This window comes from Semicossyphus pulcher, unplaced genomic scaffold, assembly GCF_022749685.1.
Source record: "Semicossyphus pulcher isolate SPU_LCO1_2020_fin unplaced genomic scaffold, fSemPul1.0.p SCAF_7, whole genome shotgun sequence".
NCBI lineage: Eukaryota > Metazoa > Chordata > Actinopteri > Labriformes > Labridae > Semicossyphus > Semicossyphus pulcher.
The window spans coordinates 18,931,877-18,949,669 of NW_027211748.1; the positions used below are offsets into that span (position 1 = coordinate 18,931,877).

General features: G+C 42.5%; 1 protein-coding gene across 3 annotated transcripts in view; it reads left to right on the top strand.

Annotated features, from left to right (window-relative positions):
* The window catches only part of epb41l3b (erythrocyte membrane protein band 4.1-like 3b), a 52,692-nt gene that overhangs the window by 18,157 nt on the left and 16,742 nt on the right, over positions 1 to 17,793 (top strand). For 2 of the 3 annotated variants that reach the window (XM_069685375.1, XM_069685376.1), the window contains exons 4-15: positions 7,221 to 7,325; positions 7,542 to 7,584; positions 7,685 to 7,760; positions 7,949 to 8,167; positions 9,825 to 9,912; positions 11,801 to 11,845; positions 12,385 to 12,537; positions 12,821 to 12,918; positions 13,426 to 13,601; positions 14,070 to 14,275; positions 14,675 to 15,259; positions 16,583 to 16,636. In XM_069685375.1, the coding sequence (XP_069541476.1) occupies positions 7,221 to 7,325; positions 7,542 to 7,584; positions 7,685 to 7,760; positions 7,949 to 8,167; positions 9,825 to 9,912; positions 11,801 to 11,845; positions 12,385 to 12,537; positions 12,821 to 12,918; positions 13,426 to 13,601; positions 14,070 to 14,275; positions 14,675 to 15,259; positions 16,583 to 16,636 (1,848 nt within the window). The remainder of the gene's footprint in view (positions 1 to 7,220; positions 7,326 to 7,541; positions 7,585 to 7,684; positions 7,761 to 7,948; positions 8,168 to 9,824; positions 9,913 to 11,800; positions 11,846 to 12,384; positions 12,538 to 12,820; positions 12,919 to 13,425; positions 13,602 to 14,069; positions 14,276 to 14,674; positions 15,260 to 16,582; positions 16,637 to 17,793) is intronic. The other variant, XM_069685377.1, reaches the window with a different exon arrangement.

Consider the following 17,793-nt stretch of genomic DNA (forward strand, 5'->3'; position numbering starts at 1 on the left):
AATTGAATTGAGTAAGATAAGAGTCGTATCAGCCTGGATAAAGCTGTACTAATTTAATTACCAATTACCGTTTATTGCCGCCAAAGAGAACGACCCTGAGATCTTCGAGATTATAACTTTAAAAATCTGTCAGATAGGACTTATAAGGTTTTTTTTTTTATTCCATAGCTTTACTATGTGGCCTCGAGAAGAACAATTATTCTTATTATCTATAGTTTTAAGGATCCAGTCTTCAGAAATAACCCAACTCATGCATCCCACTCTCAGTCCAGGAAAATGTGAGTGTCAGAGCTCCACAACATAAAAGCCTCTTTCTGCCATCAACAGTCATTCTTTCTCTCAGGTCATTAAGAATTCAGGAATAAATGTGAACAGTGAACTTATTTGACATTTCACTCCACATATTTCCCTCTTAGCAACAGAAAGTTGAGTCTTTTCTCAAAGTTAAAAGACTTTTGTACTTAGTGAAAATGTGCGCGGGCTGAACAGGGACCCTCCTCCTCAAATCTTCTTTGAGCAGATTCCTCCCCACCAGGGGTTTGGACGGAGGGATTAGCCGTCTGTTTCTCTGGAGGTGGCGAGGTGACCGTGAAATGGGAGCATTTGTTGGAGGGAATCAGTGTCATTGAGTCCCTGTGTGTTGGCATAATTACTCCCACCGTGGCCAAGAAAGCTTCTGAAGGACAGTGAGGTGGAAATGGGAGGGAGTCTGGACTCCTTGCCCTTGAGACAGAGGCATAAAGGATTTCTGAAGTGTTGTTTATTTAGGTATAATTGCTCCAGGAGATGCACTCATTGTCATTTATACTCATGTTACATACAGGTTTCATTATCCCTGATACAGTGAGAAATAAAAGGGTAATTGGATTAAAACCTGCATTCGCTTCTAATTTAACTGACAGGTATTTTAAAGAAGCACTCTATCAATGTAGCACTGCACTAAAATACAGTAAGGACACTTGCAAGAGACAAATTAAAAGGATTGTTAAAATGAATGCAGCAAAAGCAGATACATCCGTTACATGAGACATGCTCCAAAAACACAAAAAAACCTACATAATGCATCTGGCTTAGTGTTTCTTTGTTTAAACCCTCCTTAGCTCCTCCTGAGCCATAGAAGACTTTATACTCCCTTTTTTATGATAATGATAATCTTGAAGATTTTCATTCAAATGAATGTCTGTTAAGTCTCTATCTATCGCGATTGAGCCTATTTGAATGTTTTGCTCATTATCAATCCCGTGAGAAGCTTCAGTTGGTTGATAAAGAGCAGATCATTCAAATCAGGTGTGTTAGAGTATGGAGAAACCTAAAACATGCAGGAAGGTAGCTCTCCAGGAGCAGGGTTGGCCACCCCTGCCCTACAGCAACTAAAACTGATTGAATAGTATTCTCTTAGTCCTGTAATATCAAATTTGATTGGATTCGTCAATAATCTAAGTGACTCGTACTTGATTTGTCTGAACAGGAAATCACTAACAGGCCTTTTGAGGGCCTCTAATTATTCCAGTTTCTAGAAGCTCTTCAGAGAACATGTTGATCAATCATCCTGTAGACATGTAGAGTAAACGGCATTACATGCACTAGAATGGGATCTTACTGTGTCCACAAACACCTTCCTAAATAACATTTAGTCTGTTGGGACCCCCTTGAAACCGACATGATGCATTCAACCGTTTTTATTGTTATTTTATTATTTTTTCTACATGGGGATGTTTTCTTCAGTGTTACACATGAGCAGTGTGTATTTGTGTCTGACAGCAACTGTAGAGTGTTGAATCATCCCGTCCCATCTGTTTACTATGTAATCCCCCCAGTCCCGCCCCCCCCTGCCAAGACAGCCGGAGTTGAGGCTTCCCTGGCACAAGTCTCTCCCCATTTCACTTTGTCTCAGCACCCACACACATTAGAGAAAAAGCCCCTCGAGCTGACCTTGGATTAATGTGCATTAGAGGATGTGTGAGCAGAAGGAAACTAATAGAGAGAGACAGAATATGTTCATGTTCTGGGAGCTTTGTAAAAATAGAGTTTGACATTATTTCTGATTTATATTATCAGAATTGTTTCGTAAACCTTTTTCATTTTTAAGTCACAAAACTTCAGAATTCAGTATTTTTCATTATTTTCTGACATCTTGAAGATTGCGTGGTTACTTGAAAAATAATAACTTGATTATTCATGTGCTTATCCTTGAAGCCTAACTGGGTCAGTGGCTGGATAAAACTAAAGCTCGCCAGTCCACTTTAGTCACAGCTCTTTAATTTTAATGGCAACATTTTGATAGGTCTTAGATTGATATCACTGTTTTATATTATCCTTTCAACAAGGATACCTTGGCTCGTATGAACGTGATTAGGTAATTATGATGTCACGGGTCATTTTGCTATTTTTATCCCTCATTTCCTTTCCTGTTTCAAAACCTGGAGTTGATGATGAAACATTGCTAATGAAATTTTAAAGGGAGCTGTGATTCCAGTGTGCGGTTTCTCTTTGGATTGAAATATAATGGAAAGATAATTACAGAGAAGAAGTGGGGAGAAAATGCAGGCCAAGCAAGGACACATGGGAGTTCATTTGTAGCTTCAGTTCAACGCACTGTCTGAGTAGTCTCGTCTGCTTCGGTGCAAGGTCCAGACAGAATCAGGCGCCTTTGTTATAGACGCAGCAATAACACACAATGAGGCTGTGGTAATTCATTCAAGAGGTGCTGCAGGCACACCTGGATGATACTGGTAAAAAGTGCAGCCATGTGATTGTGAGTATTGTCTGTTAATGCCATTATCTCAAAATATCACCTGAAAACCAAATGTTATTTACCTGTTCCTCAGAGATCAGAAGTGTCCTGAAATCTATTACAAACAATGTAAGCTAATAATGTACCCAACCAGGAGTACCCATTATTGATGGATGCATCAAGCTTCAATCAAGGTGTAACATCGGCAGAAATTACCTCGTGTCTGCTCAGGGATACGATTATGATCTGACCTGGATGTCTGAAATCTGGCGGATCAAATAAAGCAGACACTGATCCTTGAGTTCTCCATAATATGCCCTGATCTCAAGTAACCCAGAGCCGTTCTCATATGATATGTTATTTCAATACTTTCAATACATCTAAAGCTGTTTGTCCGTCTCAAGATAATGAATCTGTTATCAGGAGAAAACCAACGTTGTTACACAATAATTGGGGCGGCGGTTTAACTAAGCGGTTTAATGGGCAGCCCATGTAGAGGCTACAGTCCTCGATGCGGTGGCCCCGGGCTCGACTCCCACCCTCAGCCATTTGCCGTGCCCCCTCTCTCTTCCTCTGTTTTTCCAACACTATCCACTGTCCTCTCTCTCTGAATAAGGCATAAAAGGCCAATAAAATAATAATTATAATTATCCGGTGATGTTGAGATAACATGATAATTAAGTTGTGATTTGGGCTTTGATTAACCCGTTTTCACGAGAACAAAATCCATTGTTGATAACAAAATCTGATCATGGGATAGTGGGATGAATAAACTTGTGATCCTGTGTGATTAGGCTAAATGATCCTGTTATCGCAAGAAAACTGGACGTGTTATCTCAAGAGAAAATATCAACCTGCCATCTTTAGGTAATGACACTGAAATATTATTGCAAGCGCTGCTGTTCTCTGTTTCTGTAAGCAAGAGGCAACAAAACGATGGCTTATTAGTCACTTGCTTCCAAGAGAAGTTGTCTTATACCCCTTTCCCACCGAAATTACCACGTTGATGTGGGTTTTCAGACCTGAGAAGACCCTCTTATAGATGCCGATTGTCTCTGTTCCCATTGACAGTCGAGTATACTCCTGTCAGTCTCTTTTCTGCTGCGTCACCGTCTGACATCACAGATGCGCTGGAGACAGGGCTAGTAAACACGGGTTTTGTGTTCCCATCAATGCTGGAGCATGCCTTGGAGCCGAGGCGATAATTACCCGGGTCTACTGCAGAGTCATTTGACCCGGGTCCGAATGCCGATTGTAACCTCTCCCATTACGCAAGAAAGCTGTTAGTGGTTGGTTTTTTGACCAGTGGGAAGTGGCTATAGTAGCCAGTAAGGTGTCATGAGGACCACTTTGAGTTCTTGCCTGACACTTGAAAAAAATGAGCTGTATGAAAGTGTCCTAACAGCTGAGGGTGAAATACAGCAGACATGAGCTAGCTCAGCTTATGGTGTTGGACACGGCGATACAATTGAGGTCAGAGGATCCTCGGATAATTGCCAGACAGTCCTCCTCCTCCTCCTCCTCCTCCTCTCAATCCCATATAAAACCGGCCCAGAATGTCAAGATTTGACTGTTTCATCCCCCTGACCTTGTAGTTTTCCAGCTCAACTCAATTTCCTCCCGTGGGAAAAATGTCTGCGCTAATCGTTTCCTATCACTTTCTGTGGCACGGAGCTGCCGAACCTCCTCTGCTTCACTTCAGAGGGTGTGATGTCTCAGCAGAGGGGAAGAAAACTCCCACATCTCACTGTGGTGGTGGTGTTATTAAATATAGGCATATTGTTTAAAGGCCTATAGTTAAGTAAGTAAGTACACGAGACTGCATGCTAAATGTTGTCTTATGGTTAGAACCACAAGTCAATAAATCAATAGACAACAAATTGCATCTATTTTGATTTTCAGTTCATCCTCAAAGTACGATGAGTTGCAAAAAGTTCTCTGGTTGCAGCTTTTACATTTTTATGTTCTTATTTCTTAGTTTTTATATGATTTTAAACTGAATATCTTTTGGACTGTTGCTTGGATAAAACAGGACGTAATAATTGTCCAAAATGTACAAAAATTAGGCTTAGCTTTTTCCAAATTTTCCCATTAATTAAGTTGATAATATTTAGATAAATGACAAATCAAACACCTGTTAGGTGCAGTCCTCCTTTAAAAACATGGCTTGTTTAAGTTCCAGTTCTTTCATGTAGTCATTGTGACTCTCCAAACTCACTGCCACTGCTTCTGTTTCCTCTCCAAACCCATCAAAATTAATGTTTCTCAATGTTCCCGCTAATTTCCTTCTGCTTTCGTTTCCCTGAACGACCCCAGGGAAGACAGACTCCAAGCCAGATCAGTCGGCTGCTTCTGCTGTCGTCTAAAAGGCACACAGCAAATATATGACTCAGTCTAAATGGAGGTTTGCAGATCACAACCTCTTTTGCGTGCGTGTGGAGGGTCTGTCACTAAAGCCGGGGTGACGTGTCGGGAGCCTCTGTCACAGAAAGGCAGCTGTAGTGTGACATGAGTCTGCTAATTCCCTCCGAGATGCTCCGGGTGGGATTAACTCGCCTCCATCAGAGGCTTTATGGATTTGTTGAAATCGTGCCAAGTCACTTCAGAGTTTAAAAAGTGACTAAAAGGTGCATGTTGGAACATACCATGTGTGTCGAAGACTTTGAACCCTTCTATTAGATACTAGGGCTGCAACAAGCCCAAATAATCATGACTTTTACAACTTATTGATTAATCCTAGTCTATAAAAGGTAAAAAATAAAGCAGAAAAGCTCATCAGAGCCCAAAGCGGCGTCTTTAAATTCCCTCTTATGTCCAACCAACAGTCCAAAAGACTTTAAAAACTGTTTAAAATTACAAAGAAAAGCCGCAAGTCCTCAGGTTTAAGTAGCTGGATCGAGCAAAATCTGGATATTTCTGCTTATAAAATCATTGAAATAATTAAACATTGATTAATCAAATATCTTTTTCTCTCCGTTATTAATTTATTAATCACTACGGCTCAGTTTTAGCAAGATATGTGTGTCTTATATTGACACGAGAAACTGGCTCTGGCTCTGTGCAGGGAGGACGCGTCTGTGTGGCAACTCAGCCCTTAAAATATCTCACGCGAGTCGACAAATGAGAGTTCGAGGGCCATCCTAGTCCAGTGGGGCAGTCAGCTGGAGACGTGCAGTCAGTTGGTTTGAAGCGTTCACATATCTGATGTTCACCTTGGGCTCAGGACTGTGAAGGTGTATTTATACTCTCGTGCTTTTTATAGAAGGAATCGATCCACAGCGGCATAGCTGGTCGAACGTGGCTGTCTGAGCTGGAGGGTTCGGCACTGCAGGAAAGGCTTTGAGAGCAGCAGTGTAATGTGCTGCATCATCGTGCTGCGTTTAATGACATGACTCTGTATTCTGTATAAATGAGTGCAATAGGATCATTAGAAAGTGCATCCAACAGCTTCGTTGAAGAGCGTGATATTGTTCAATTTTGGGTGCACCGATATGTTTTCTCTTTTATTTTATTTTATTGGTTTATTATTTGTTATTTGTTTATGGTCATATTTCTGTTGATGTATATTTGTGCTGGTGAAATAAAACTAACCATAATGTTTTTGATCCTATTGAACAGTCTTTGATCTCGACATAAAATCGTAAATAAAGAACAGCATTTCACACATCTGAAAAACTATCTGACGATGATTTAGCTTCTTATTAATCTCTATAAACAGACGTCTGCATGCTAACAGCTAACAATCTGTTCTAGATCTAAGATTCAACTTGAGACAAATTCCCTTGACGCTGTGTTACGAAAGCCCTTTAGCGTTCAGATTTCCAGACTTCCTCGAATGCATCAGAAATGATGGATCCGACCTCCGTTCAACAAACGAGCATTTTAAAAGTAGTTTTCTTCTCCTCTTGAGGACAGACCTGACAAAGCTTCATTTTTACTTTTTACTAATCTGCATCATGATGTTGTTATTTCGGCAAAGTTAAGACCTGTTATTTAAAGTCAATCACAAGAAAAACGGGTTCTTTTTTGGGTTCATAACACAGAAGTTAGTCAGAGTGCAGCCACTGTGTAACTGACTTTTTACAGTGAAACTGACATTCACCAGAAACAGCTGAACGGGCGCTCCTCCCGGGGGTTTAATGAACCAAGAAATTACTGCATTTATTGTGCAGACATATCTGGAGGGGCGAAATTTGCTTCACTTTTGATCTGAACACACGGTCACTTCTCGAGTTGCTAATTGGACTGTGAACAATGCAGTGCATGGAAAAAGGAAGTCTTGACTGGAAGTCGTTTATTGCTAACCGCTGGCTAAACCGGACACGCCCGACGTGTTCACCGTTGTCCCCAGAGGCTTTTTACATCGTCTCAGACGATAGCCGATGGGTCCTGAGATTGGGGCGCATCTGTCTTGTTCATAAAAGGTGTGATAAAGCAGATGTCTCTGTGCTCAACATGTTTTTGTTTTGTCTCTTGTTTTCCACAGAAACGAGCCAGGGGCCAAGTGCTTTTTGACAAAGTTTGTGAACACCTCAATCTCCTGGAGAGAGACTACTTTGGCATCACACACAGAGATGTAGAGAACCAGAAGGTAAAGCAAAATCTCTAATAAGATAATCAGTTCTGAGGGTTTTGTGAGAATAGGAATTGTACATTAATAGCAGGCTAATGTAAGAGACAGATGTACTTAATATCACTGATAACTCTGAAACCTTTAAGAGTGCTTAAGAAGTGCACTTTAGGAACATTGGCTTCTCAGTATTTTGGTCACACATCAGTGCTCATAAATGCTTTTTGTCTGTTGCAGAATTGGCTCGACCCGTCCAAGGAGCTCAAGAAGCAGATCAGGAGTAAGTCTAATAATCCAATAAAGCCACTCAAGTGTTTTTGTCCTGAATAGCTGAACGAGGTGTATGCATCTAATAATTCAATGTTCTCTCTTTGTCTCAGCTGGTCCCTGGAACTTTGCTTTCAACGTGAAGTTTTACCCTCCAGACCCCTCCCAGCTCACTGAGGATATCACAAGGTGAGTAAGCAGCTCATTTAAATACAGTGTAATGTGAGTCCCTTTTATAAATGGACTTTGACATTCATTTCTACAGATATTTATGGCTAAAAATTTAGTTTAAAAAGTAAAAAAAAAAAGATTTTGGAGGTAAATTGTGTATAATAACCATAACAAAAATAAAATATTGTCTCTTCTTCCTGTCTCAGGTACTACTTGTGCCTGCAGCTGAGAGACGATGTGGTGTCCGGCCGTCTGCCCTGCTCCTTCGCCACCCACACGGTGCTGGGTTCCTACACAGCGCAGTCTGAGCTGGGAGATTACGACCCCGAGGACTTAGGCAGCGACTATATCAGCGAACTCCGCTTTGCACCAAACCAGACCAAAGAGCTCGAGGAGAAGGTCATGGAACTCCACAAGACCTACAAGTGAGTCTCGCCATGATTTCCTTAATCAGAATCAGAATCGGTGTTTATTGCCAAGCAGGTTTACACATACAAGGAATTTGTTTTGCTGATTTGGTGCAGAACAGTTAACACAGAACTAGAATAAAATTAAGTAAAAGACTTAAAAAGAATAAGATAAAAAATAGGAATAAGAATAAAAATATAAAAAGCAATCATGTTGAGCCTCAGCTGGGACAACAAGTTTTAATACAGACCCAGAACTGACGAGGAAAATACATTTCAGTCGTACTGACAGCTGGCCCTGAGAAAGAATGAGTAATGGAGAGAGACCAACATTTGTACAGGTTTTGGTGAAAGGAAGAGAGAGCTTCTATCATCTGGATATTGTTGTTTATGCGCTGTAAGAGGACAGAAATCTATGTAAGAAATCCTCAAACTATTGAAGTGGAGAGATGATAAAAATAAAACCGGGTGTGTAGCTAGCGGTTAACGACTTCCAGTCAAGACTTCCTTTTCCGCGTGCTGCATTGTTTACAGAATAAGAACCAGTTTTTCTTGTGATTGACTTTAAATAACAGGTCTTACCTTTGCCGAAATAACAACATGATGATGCAGATTAGTAAAAAGTGATAATGAAGCTTTGTCAGGTCTGTCCTCAAGAGGAGAAGAAAACTACTTTTAAAATGCTCGTTTGGTGAACGGAGGTCTGATCGATAATTTCTGCTGCATTCGAGGAAGTCTGGAAATCTGAACGCTAAAGGGCTTTCGTGATACCGCATAAAGGGAATTTATCACAAGCTGAATTTTAGATCGAGAACAGATTGTTAGCTGAACTTGCCGCTTACGCCTGATTAAAGAGATTAATAAGAAGCTTCTGCCTGCTTTTGCTCTCCACATGGACTGTTTTTTTTCCTGCATACGCCGCAGCCTGCTGATACGTGATGGTCAATATTACTCAGACTACAAGCGTAGTACAAACGAACCCCAGAACACTGCTGAAATCCACGTCACTGCCTACAGATTCTACATTTCTGTGTAGAATCTGTAAGTAGAGATTAGTTTCCTTGTAACAAAGCAAACAACCCAAATCTATTATCACATTTAAATAGATCGTTCTTTTCCGTCGCTTGAAAGAAAACTTCAAAGAACATTTTGAGACCTTGTTGCCCATAATATGAAGCTGATTAGGAAAATGAGCGTGTTTAAGGCCTGAATCTGTCGACTTTGAGGCCCTCAGTCCTCCTCAGTGAATATTCAGTCTGGAATAATAATCGGCTCAGAAAGACAGCCTGTCCCCAGACATTGGATTTGTATTTTCCTATAAATGATTATATCTGCCTGTCCTTTGTCTGAGCTCTTTATTGTCCCTGTTGTACAATGATTTGTGTGTAATTTGATTTAGTCCAGTGCAGCCTGGTGGATAGAGCGAGGTTATGACAGTGCAAGGATTAGGGTCTCTCTAAAGACCATGTAGCTAAAAATGGAGGCACTCATGGTACTCTGTTACGCTTCAGTTAAAAGCAACCATAAAAAATAGCCATTTTCTGGAGCTTTTATGCTGTGAATTATCCCTGTTTTGGATTTTATGAGACTCCACTCCTCAAGTGTTGCACATTCATCTTTGTCTCTCTGTGCTGTGCTTTGTGTTGCTGACTTTGTGTGCACTCTGTTCTATCAGGGGGATAACACCAGCCGAGGCAGAGATGCACTTCTTGGAAAATGCCAAGAAGCTTTCTATGTACGGCGTGGACCTCCACCATGCTAAGGTAACACGTCACCACAAGCTTTTTAGCTCCTCTTCTTATGTACTCACCCACATTTGCTCTCTCTCACAAGTCAAACTAAACATCTGAGGGATTATTTATCAGTATGTCCAGTTCAAGTTTCAACTTTAAAGCCGGAGATATACGTGCTGCTTAACCTTGCGTTCGCGTACAAGTCATCACTTGCGTCATGAATGCAATTGTTCACATACTTGTCTATGCACTACTCGTGTTACCGGAGAATACCTCTAGAGGGCACACCAGAGAGCACAGGCCGTATGCAACTACCGTATGTATGAGATGTAAACACCAGCCATGGCGACACTCGAGGAGGTTTCAATGATGTTAATTCTGAGATCACGGCAGAAAAAGTGACCGCTTTTGTATGTTCGGTGTACAGAACACACCGTCGGCACCATCCCCGCTCCGTTTCTCCAACATTTTCCTCCGTGCACGGACGTAACAGTGCTGGACTGTAAAATGGAACTTATGTGTCGACAGCTATTCTAACAGGCATGTTTGTCGCTGTGCAGTGGCAATGACACATCTTACAGATGTGGATAATTGTGGACTTGGTCTATCAGCTCTTCTCAAAACTTTCTGCCATTGTTGTCCCTGCTGTTTGTTGACACTGTCACAACCCCTCTTCCGCGACACTGCCCCTACTGCTATGTGCATACTACGGCCCGCGTACGCGACGAGGCATTCATCATGCACACGTGAACGTGTCGTTAACAGCAAGTGTATCTCCGGCCTAATAGTGAAGTTGTTACTTCACGAGATTGCATGGCAAACAATAAAGTACTCTAATGGTGGGTGTCTCCAAGATGCATGAAGAAATATGCAAATTAAATCTTTATTAAAATGTTAATAACTAGTTCAACATTTGGGGAATTATACTTTAGTTATAAGTTAGGTCACAAGTTTGATACCACTAATGTCTGCACGTTTTAACCCACACAAAACCCCACTGTAATAAGAGATACTTTGCATTTATCTGAGGGTAACAGACTGTCTTTTGCTTTGAAGCAGTAACTGAGCCTTCGAGGTGTTCATGTCTGGGGCTAGCTGTTTCCCTTAGTTTCCAGTCTTTCTGCTAAGCTAAGATAACCAGCTGTAGCTTCATTTTACAGACCGCACAGACATGAGAGTGATGTTGTTCTTATCATCTCACTCTCAGCGAAAAGGCAAACATGTTGATCTGTTCCTGTAAGTGTTGCACTGAATCACCGTGCCAGAATGTCTGTCATTACTCCAGTAATGGTGGGTGTCTCAGAGGCGCATTAAGAGGAATACAAGTGATGTGTTAGATATGCAAAGTTTCATTGTTTTATGCAACATGGACCGACACATTTCACTCAGGAACGCTTGCCACCACAACACCGCTGCTTCAAAAACATCACGGCTGCCACAGTAACACCTCCGTTTAACATGCCACTGCTGTCTGGCTGCTTGACTGACATTATGTCACTGCTGCCTCTGTGGACTCATGGGCTGAAGGGTGGTGGGATAGAGAGGAGGAGGGGTGGTGATGGTGGTGGGGGTCTGGAGCCCAGCTTGACTTGAATGATTTTGTCGCCGTTGCTAATCTCACCAGCCAGATGGGATCAAACGTATCATCAGGATACAGGAGAGTAGAGAGAGAGAGAGAGAGAGAGAGCGGGATTACAGCAGCAGGACGGCTGCCATCATGAAGGAGAATTACAGTCTTCAGTCTTGATATGAATCAGTTATCGAAATAGCTTTTAAAGACAAAGTGGGTGTGGATGCGAGGGATGGAGAAGGATATCAGAGATGAAGAAGATGACAGAGATCAGTGTTGGATTTGTGAGTCAGTTTTGATACACAAGAAAAATATCTTTCTTCTTCTCCTCTCTCATTAAATGCAAAGTTGGTAGGGAAACTCTATGAGTGCTTGGCTCCAGCTGAGGGAGAGGTAAGAGGTTGCATCTCATGTGCTTACCTGCGTCTGTGTGTGTGTTTGGTTTCTACATGTGCATGGTTTCATAAAACACCGTCATTCTGACGATTTCCCAAGTTCCTGCTTTGGACCAGCGCTTCCCTCTTAGTACGTCATCATTACGCTTTGTGCAGTGAAGAGCATCATTTTGTGCTTCATCCACCATTCCCCAACTCTTCACTGTTGCTGAACCCCTTCAGGCTTTCATTCAACGTCACCACAGCCTGCATAGAGAAGATAAGAACGCCACATGCCTGACTCCACTCTCCACCTGCCTGCTTTACCCTGTTATTACCGCAAACTAGACTCTGTTAAACACCACTTTCCCCTGCTGTGCATCCGGCTCCTCAACCCGTATATCCTGTAGATTCATGTAAGGCGGGGCACTAAGAGAAGAGCAAAGTCGTAGCCATTAGATTCTGTAGGATCCTGTGTTACTAAAACTACACTTTTAGAAGGATTTTCATTGAAGTTATTGTTCATATATTTATTTTTTTGATGTGTGTTGCTTCCAGGACTCTGAGGGTGTAGAGATCATGTTGGGAGTGTGTGCGAGTGGCCTTCTCATCTACAGAGACAGGTTGCGGATCAACAGGTTCGCTTGGCCCAAAATCCTCAAGATCTCCTACAAGAGGAACAACTTCTACATCAAAATCAGGCCCGGCGAGGTGAGGACACTGTAATATTTATTTACAGGGATGTTCAGAGATGATCTGGGATAATTTATTTTCTATATCTGTGCAATCCTGGTACAGCATCTGTCAAATGTGATTCTATTTTAGCAACATTGTGCAGGTGCACCACACCTCTGAGGTGCTGCTGTTGGTTTAAAATTGCTCCTTAAGTTTCTCAAGATGAAAACATTCTGTCCTGTTCATACATTTATAAGAAGGGATTTAAAGTAATCTTCTGTATGGTGAGTTTGACCAAAGTGTTTTGTCCCTTTTGCAGTTTGAACAGTTTGAAAGCACAATCGGTTTCAAGCTGCCAAATCATCGCGCTGCCAAGCGGCTCTGGAAGGTCTGTGTCGAGCACCACACCTTCTTCAGGTAAGAAATAGAGGATCTTTGAATGTGATCGGTGCGAGCTCCTGTAGGAAGGTTGTTAATAAGAAAAAATAGCAAAATCTCCTTTTCCATATTGTTATAAATGTTGATTCTGTTATTAAGGTTTTGGTCTCTAGCTTTAATTATTGATTCTAAAAAGGTTCCATGACAGCAAAGACGGTTTATTGTCCAGAGTTGGAGTCTTTAAAGACCTTTGTTGTGAATAGATCGCAGCCTTCTTAACATTTAGTGACTGATAAATATGCAGGATGATTTTGTAGTGGAGAAAATGAAATGCTGTTCAGGCTGTTTGTAGCTTTTGTTGATTAGCAACGAGCTAAGTTCTTCTGTTCTGCTTCAAGCTAAAAACGCTCCCCTGGGTTCTTTGGAGTAGCAATCCAAGCATGAAGCGGCCTCTGTGGACTCTTTAAATTAGTCCTCAAGCCTCACGTTGCATATCCTAAATGTATTCTCGCTTTGATTAATGTGATTGTTTATTACTTGTGACAGGCTCGTGTCCCCCGAGGCTCCACCAAAGAAGTTCCTGAGCCTCGGCTCCAAGTTTCGCTACAGCGGCAGAACGCAGGCTCAGACCCGCAGGGCCAGCTCTCAGATCATCAGACCGGCTCCGTTCTTTGAACGCACCTCCAGCAAACGCTACAACATGTCCCGCAGCTTAGACGGAGGTACGAACGCTGGAAGGTTCCGGACGCTGGAAGTTGAAATGTTGTTAACCAAGAAGTTCATCCAGTTTATTTTTTATCAATGATATTTTTAGATTTCTTTTTGGGTCATTTTTGATTATCCTTATTTTAGATATGATTGGTCAGCGTGTATTTCCTGAGCCTGTGGGGAAAACGCTGCTCCCAAAAAGAGGCTGCTGATGCTACTATTCTTCCTCCTTGGAGGAAATGATGACAAACCTTTTGTTCGAAGTTCAAATTAGTTTTTTGTTCCTCTTTTTAAGAAGAACCTGAAAGCTTACATTGCTGAAATGTCTGGGTCAGCGCGGTGACAAAAGCACAATAGGAATCATAACAACAATGTAGACACGAATCCAATTCTTTGTTAACTCTGCTCACATTTCTGTCTGGATTTTAAAAGAGAATTGGTTTTCAGACCGTCACATCAATCTCTGTCTCCCCGTCCTCCAGCTCCCATCATGGAGAACCACGAGACTCTCATGAAGGACAGCACCGCCGACGGAGCAGCCAAAGTCATTGCCAAGGGAGACATCATCACCACGGTAACGACAGAGAAGAAGGCAGAGGAGGAGAAGGCGGAGCGGGAGGATGCTCAGTTGAATGCTGCGGAGACGCCAGAGCCGGCTGTCACAACACCGCTCAGACACGACACAAAGGTAAACCACTGTCTGAGCCGAGTTTGATAAGGATGAAGGAACTTTCTAGAGGCTTAAGTTGTTTTTGTATTTGGTTCAGAAAGAGGTCATGTATTCTTACAGATGTCTCTTAGAAGCTGCAGCAAGTTCTTTTAAAGATTGAAGCTTTTTTTTCTTTTTAAAAACTTCTTAATGGCTGATGAGAATTTCCCAGTTGCTTTCAGCTTAACCCTCTGCAGTAGACGAGGCCGAAGTGCTTCTCATCTTATGTGCGCTTTACTAATTAGCTTTTCTTTTCTTGTCCTTCCTTTGACCCCCACACTTTACTCGTTTGTGTGCTCATGCGTTTTCGCCCCCTTCCCCTCCGCTCCTCTCCATTTACACACACGCCATCTTTTCGTTGACACCTCCCTCCATAAGTGCTCCCCTCCTGTATACACAACCGACCCCCTCCGCTCCGAGCTCTCACTCCCCTCATCTCCCGTCACATCCACCAAAGTGCGGCGGCGGCGCAGGGAGAACACGCGTAAACGGGCCTCGTCTGTCAGTCCGGCCAAGAACGGTGATGGGTGCCGCCGCCGGCAAGCCCTCGCCGACCGCAAAGCCGCCCTGCTGGACGAGCAGGCGCTGCTGCTCTTGGCCCGCAAGCAGAGGCTGGAGCAGGGCAAGAGGCGCGGCGGCACGCTCTTCTCCTTCTCCCTGCACCTGCCCGACCTGTCCTCCTTCTTGGACGACGACGGCTACATCACCTTCCCCGATCTGTCAGAGATGCGCTTCCTCCCTGAGTGCGCGCAGCACTTCCTGCCCATTAAGTCACCTTCTCTCATCCCCTGCTTCCTCTTCATCTTCTTCTTCCTGCTCTCCACCTCCTTCTCCGTCCCCTACGCCCTCACCCTCTCCTTCCCCCTGGCGCTGTGCCTCTGCTACCTGGAGCCCAAGGCAGCCTCCCTGACCGCCTCCATAGCCCAGGGCTACCATGACCATGACAGTTCAGAGGAAGAGGAGGTGTGTGTTGTGCGTACGTCTGTATGTTCCAGTACCCGCCTCTGGTTTAGAGCGACAGCTCATTATAACAGTTAACCCCTTCCCCCTGTCCTGTATCCTGCTCTACTGTTTGACCAGTCCAGAGCCGACCTGGAGACTTTGTCTGTCCCAGTGTCTGTCAGTTGTCCTACTTTCAGAACCTCATCTCTGCCCGGTCACACTCTCATCCTGTAGACTCCATCCTCATCAGCATCACAAGTACAGAGATGAACCTGCAAGTCTCATTTCATATTGGATTGGCTTGTGCTTGCTCCGCCTTAATGAGAGGGTTAGACACAAACATTTAGACACTTTTTAGGCAGAATTTTGACACATTTTTGCAGCCACACTGACAAATTCCCATGAAATAATATCACTGCCATGCTTCAGTGCAAAACTGTTCACCGAGAACATATTTGAATATTTGTCTGAGCTCGTTCTTTTAAGATTACGATGATTTACGTTTCTTATCTGTCTTCATTTAGCCACTAATCCTTCACCAAACTGTATATTTAGAAGCACAGCTTTGTGCCTAACCCATCTCCGTGTTATCATCCACGTCATGGCTTTACAGTGTAGAAAGTGATTGCGACAAGATCAACACCATCTGCATGGAAACACTTGCATATTTATCTATGCACTCAGTCTCTCTGCATCACTGTCAGTCAAGCAAAGCAGCAGAAATTAAAATAAATTATTTAAAGTCAACTTTTTCTGTAGTGTCAAAATGTAATGCCTTTGTTTCCTCAAGCAGCACCCTTTTGAATGAGCAATGTAATGACGTGTAGTCCGTGCTGTGATGCAGAGAGACTGTGACAGCTAAATGCATCCAGATCACCCGTAGTGTCAACATGCATGGAGAGGAGGGGGAGGGCCTGAAAGTCAGGTTACTGTTAGGCAACAAAAATCCTCAAATCAAATCAAGTGTTTGACCTGCAACAACAAAACACATGTTTGAAAACATACAATGAATATAAATGAATTCATGCCAGGATTTAGCCCTGTCCAAATCCAAAGCTAAGCGTCAAAGTGACTGACCGACGGTTGAAACTTCCTCTGAGTCTGTTTTGCTTGCTTACTTTTCATTTGCTTTTATTCTCTTTATGTTGTCGTTCTGACCTTATCCGTAGTGTTGTCTGATAGTGTGTAGCTTAACAGAAACAACCAGTGCATTTCCATTCGTTCCATGTGTGATGATGAAGAATCTCTGTTGGCGCTGTTTGCATTTGAAAGCGTTTACAAGTTGGAATTTTTGTCGTTTTCTTGCCTGCCGCTCGGATCGGTTTGGCCTGTTTGTGAAAGCAGACCGACAGCGAGCAAACTGACTTTGCCTTTGATGGAGAGATGACGGCTACAGAGGTTTGTACTTCAAGGGAAGACGTCATATTTAAAGCATGAAATAAGATGTGACTTAGCAGAGAAATGAAGGGATGCTGAATCATGGATGCAGTGTCTTGAAATATTAATTAGAACTTGTGCATGCATTACATCTTTTTATGCCCATGTAGTTGTTCTTATTTATATGTATCTCAATATGTCTTCACAATAAGTACATTCCAATAGAGAGTAGACATCATTAGGTCTTGTCCAGGATAACCTCTGATCCATTAGCTTCTGGAAATCAATACAAAATGCAATTCTGCATTTCATTCTTAGTCTTTCTTACATATTCTTCAGATACGTCTGCATCCTCAACACCTACTTGGTGCAGCTGCAATATAAATGTATGACAAGCGCAGCATCATAGAAAGTTACATCCCCTTTTTTTTTAGCATCTTACTTTAAAGAGGGGGTATTATGCTGTTTAAAATTTTAACATATATAATGTTACATTGTTGGATGTTCAGACTAAACGTGGGTGAAGTTTCAAATCTGTAGGTAAAAGTATGTTGGAGTTATCCCCAGGCTTCTTAGCTCAGTCTGCAGGCTGATTTGTGACATCACAAAGTGCGGCCTCAGCAGGCTTCGGAGAGCTGGCCAAGCAGGAGAAAGTGGCCTTGTAGGGGCGGGGTTTCTTTAAGGGAAAGAGCTGACAGGGCCTGCACAGAGCACCAGTGTTAGGAAGAATGAGGTTTTTTAACTGTAAATTATGCTAAGCTACTCCACAGGTATCACAGAGTGAAATATGAAGCTTGAAATTAGCATAATGCACCCCCTTTAAGCTACATACTTCTTTGTATTTTCAAGGTGTAGGGTATTACTCTTAAAGGTTAAAGGCAAAGTTTTTAAGGTTGGGGATGCTCCTGTGTTTTGGAAGTTACACTATAAAGGTGCTAAACGAACGAACGGTTGCAGCAAATGTTCTTCAACTTGATTGTCCCCGAGGGGAGTTTGTTTGGCAGAAAGCTAAAACCATGAAACATTTAGAAAACACAGAGACATGGACTCCGTTACAAAAAACATTAAAACACATAAGAATACAAGAGTACATCAAGTGACAACAGGACGCCAAGAGTGTGTAAAACCTCCATTTAAACCAAAGTAAGAACCTTAAATAGTTACCAGAAGTGTACAGG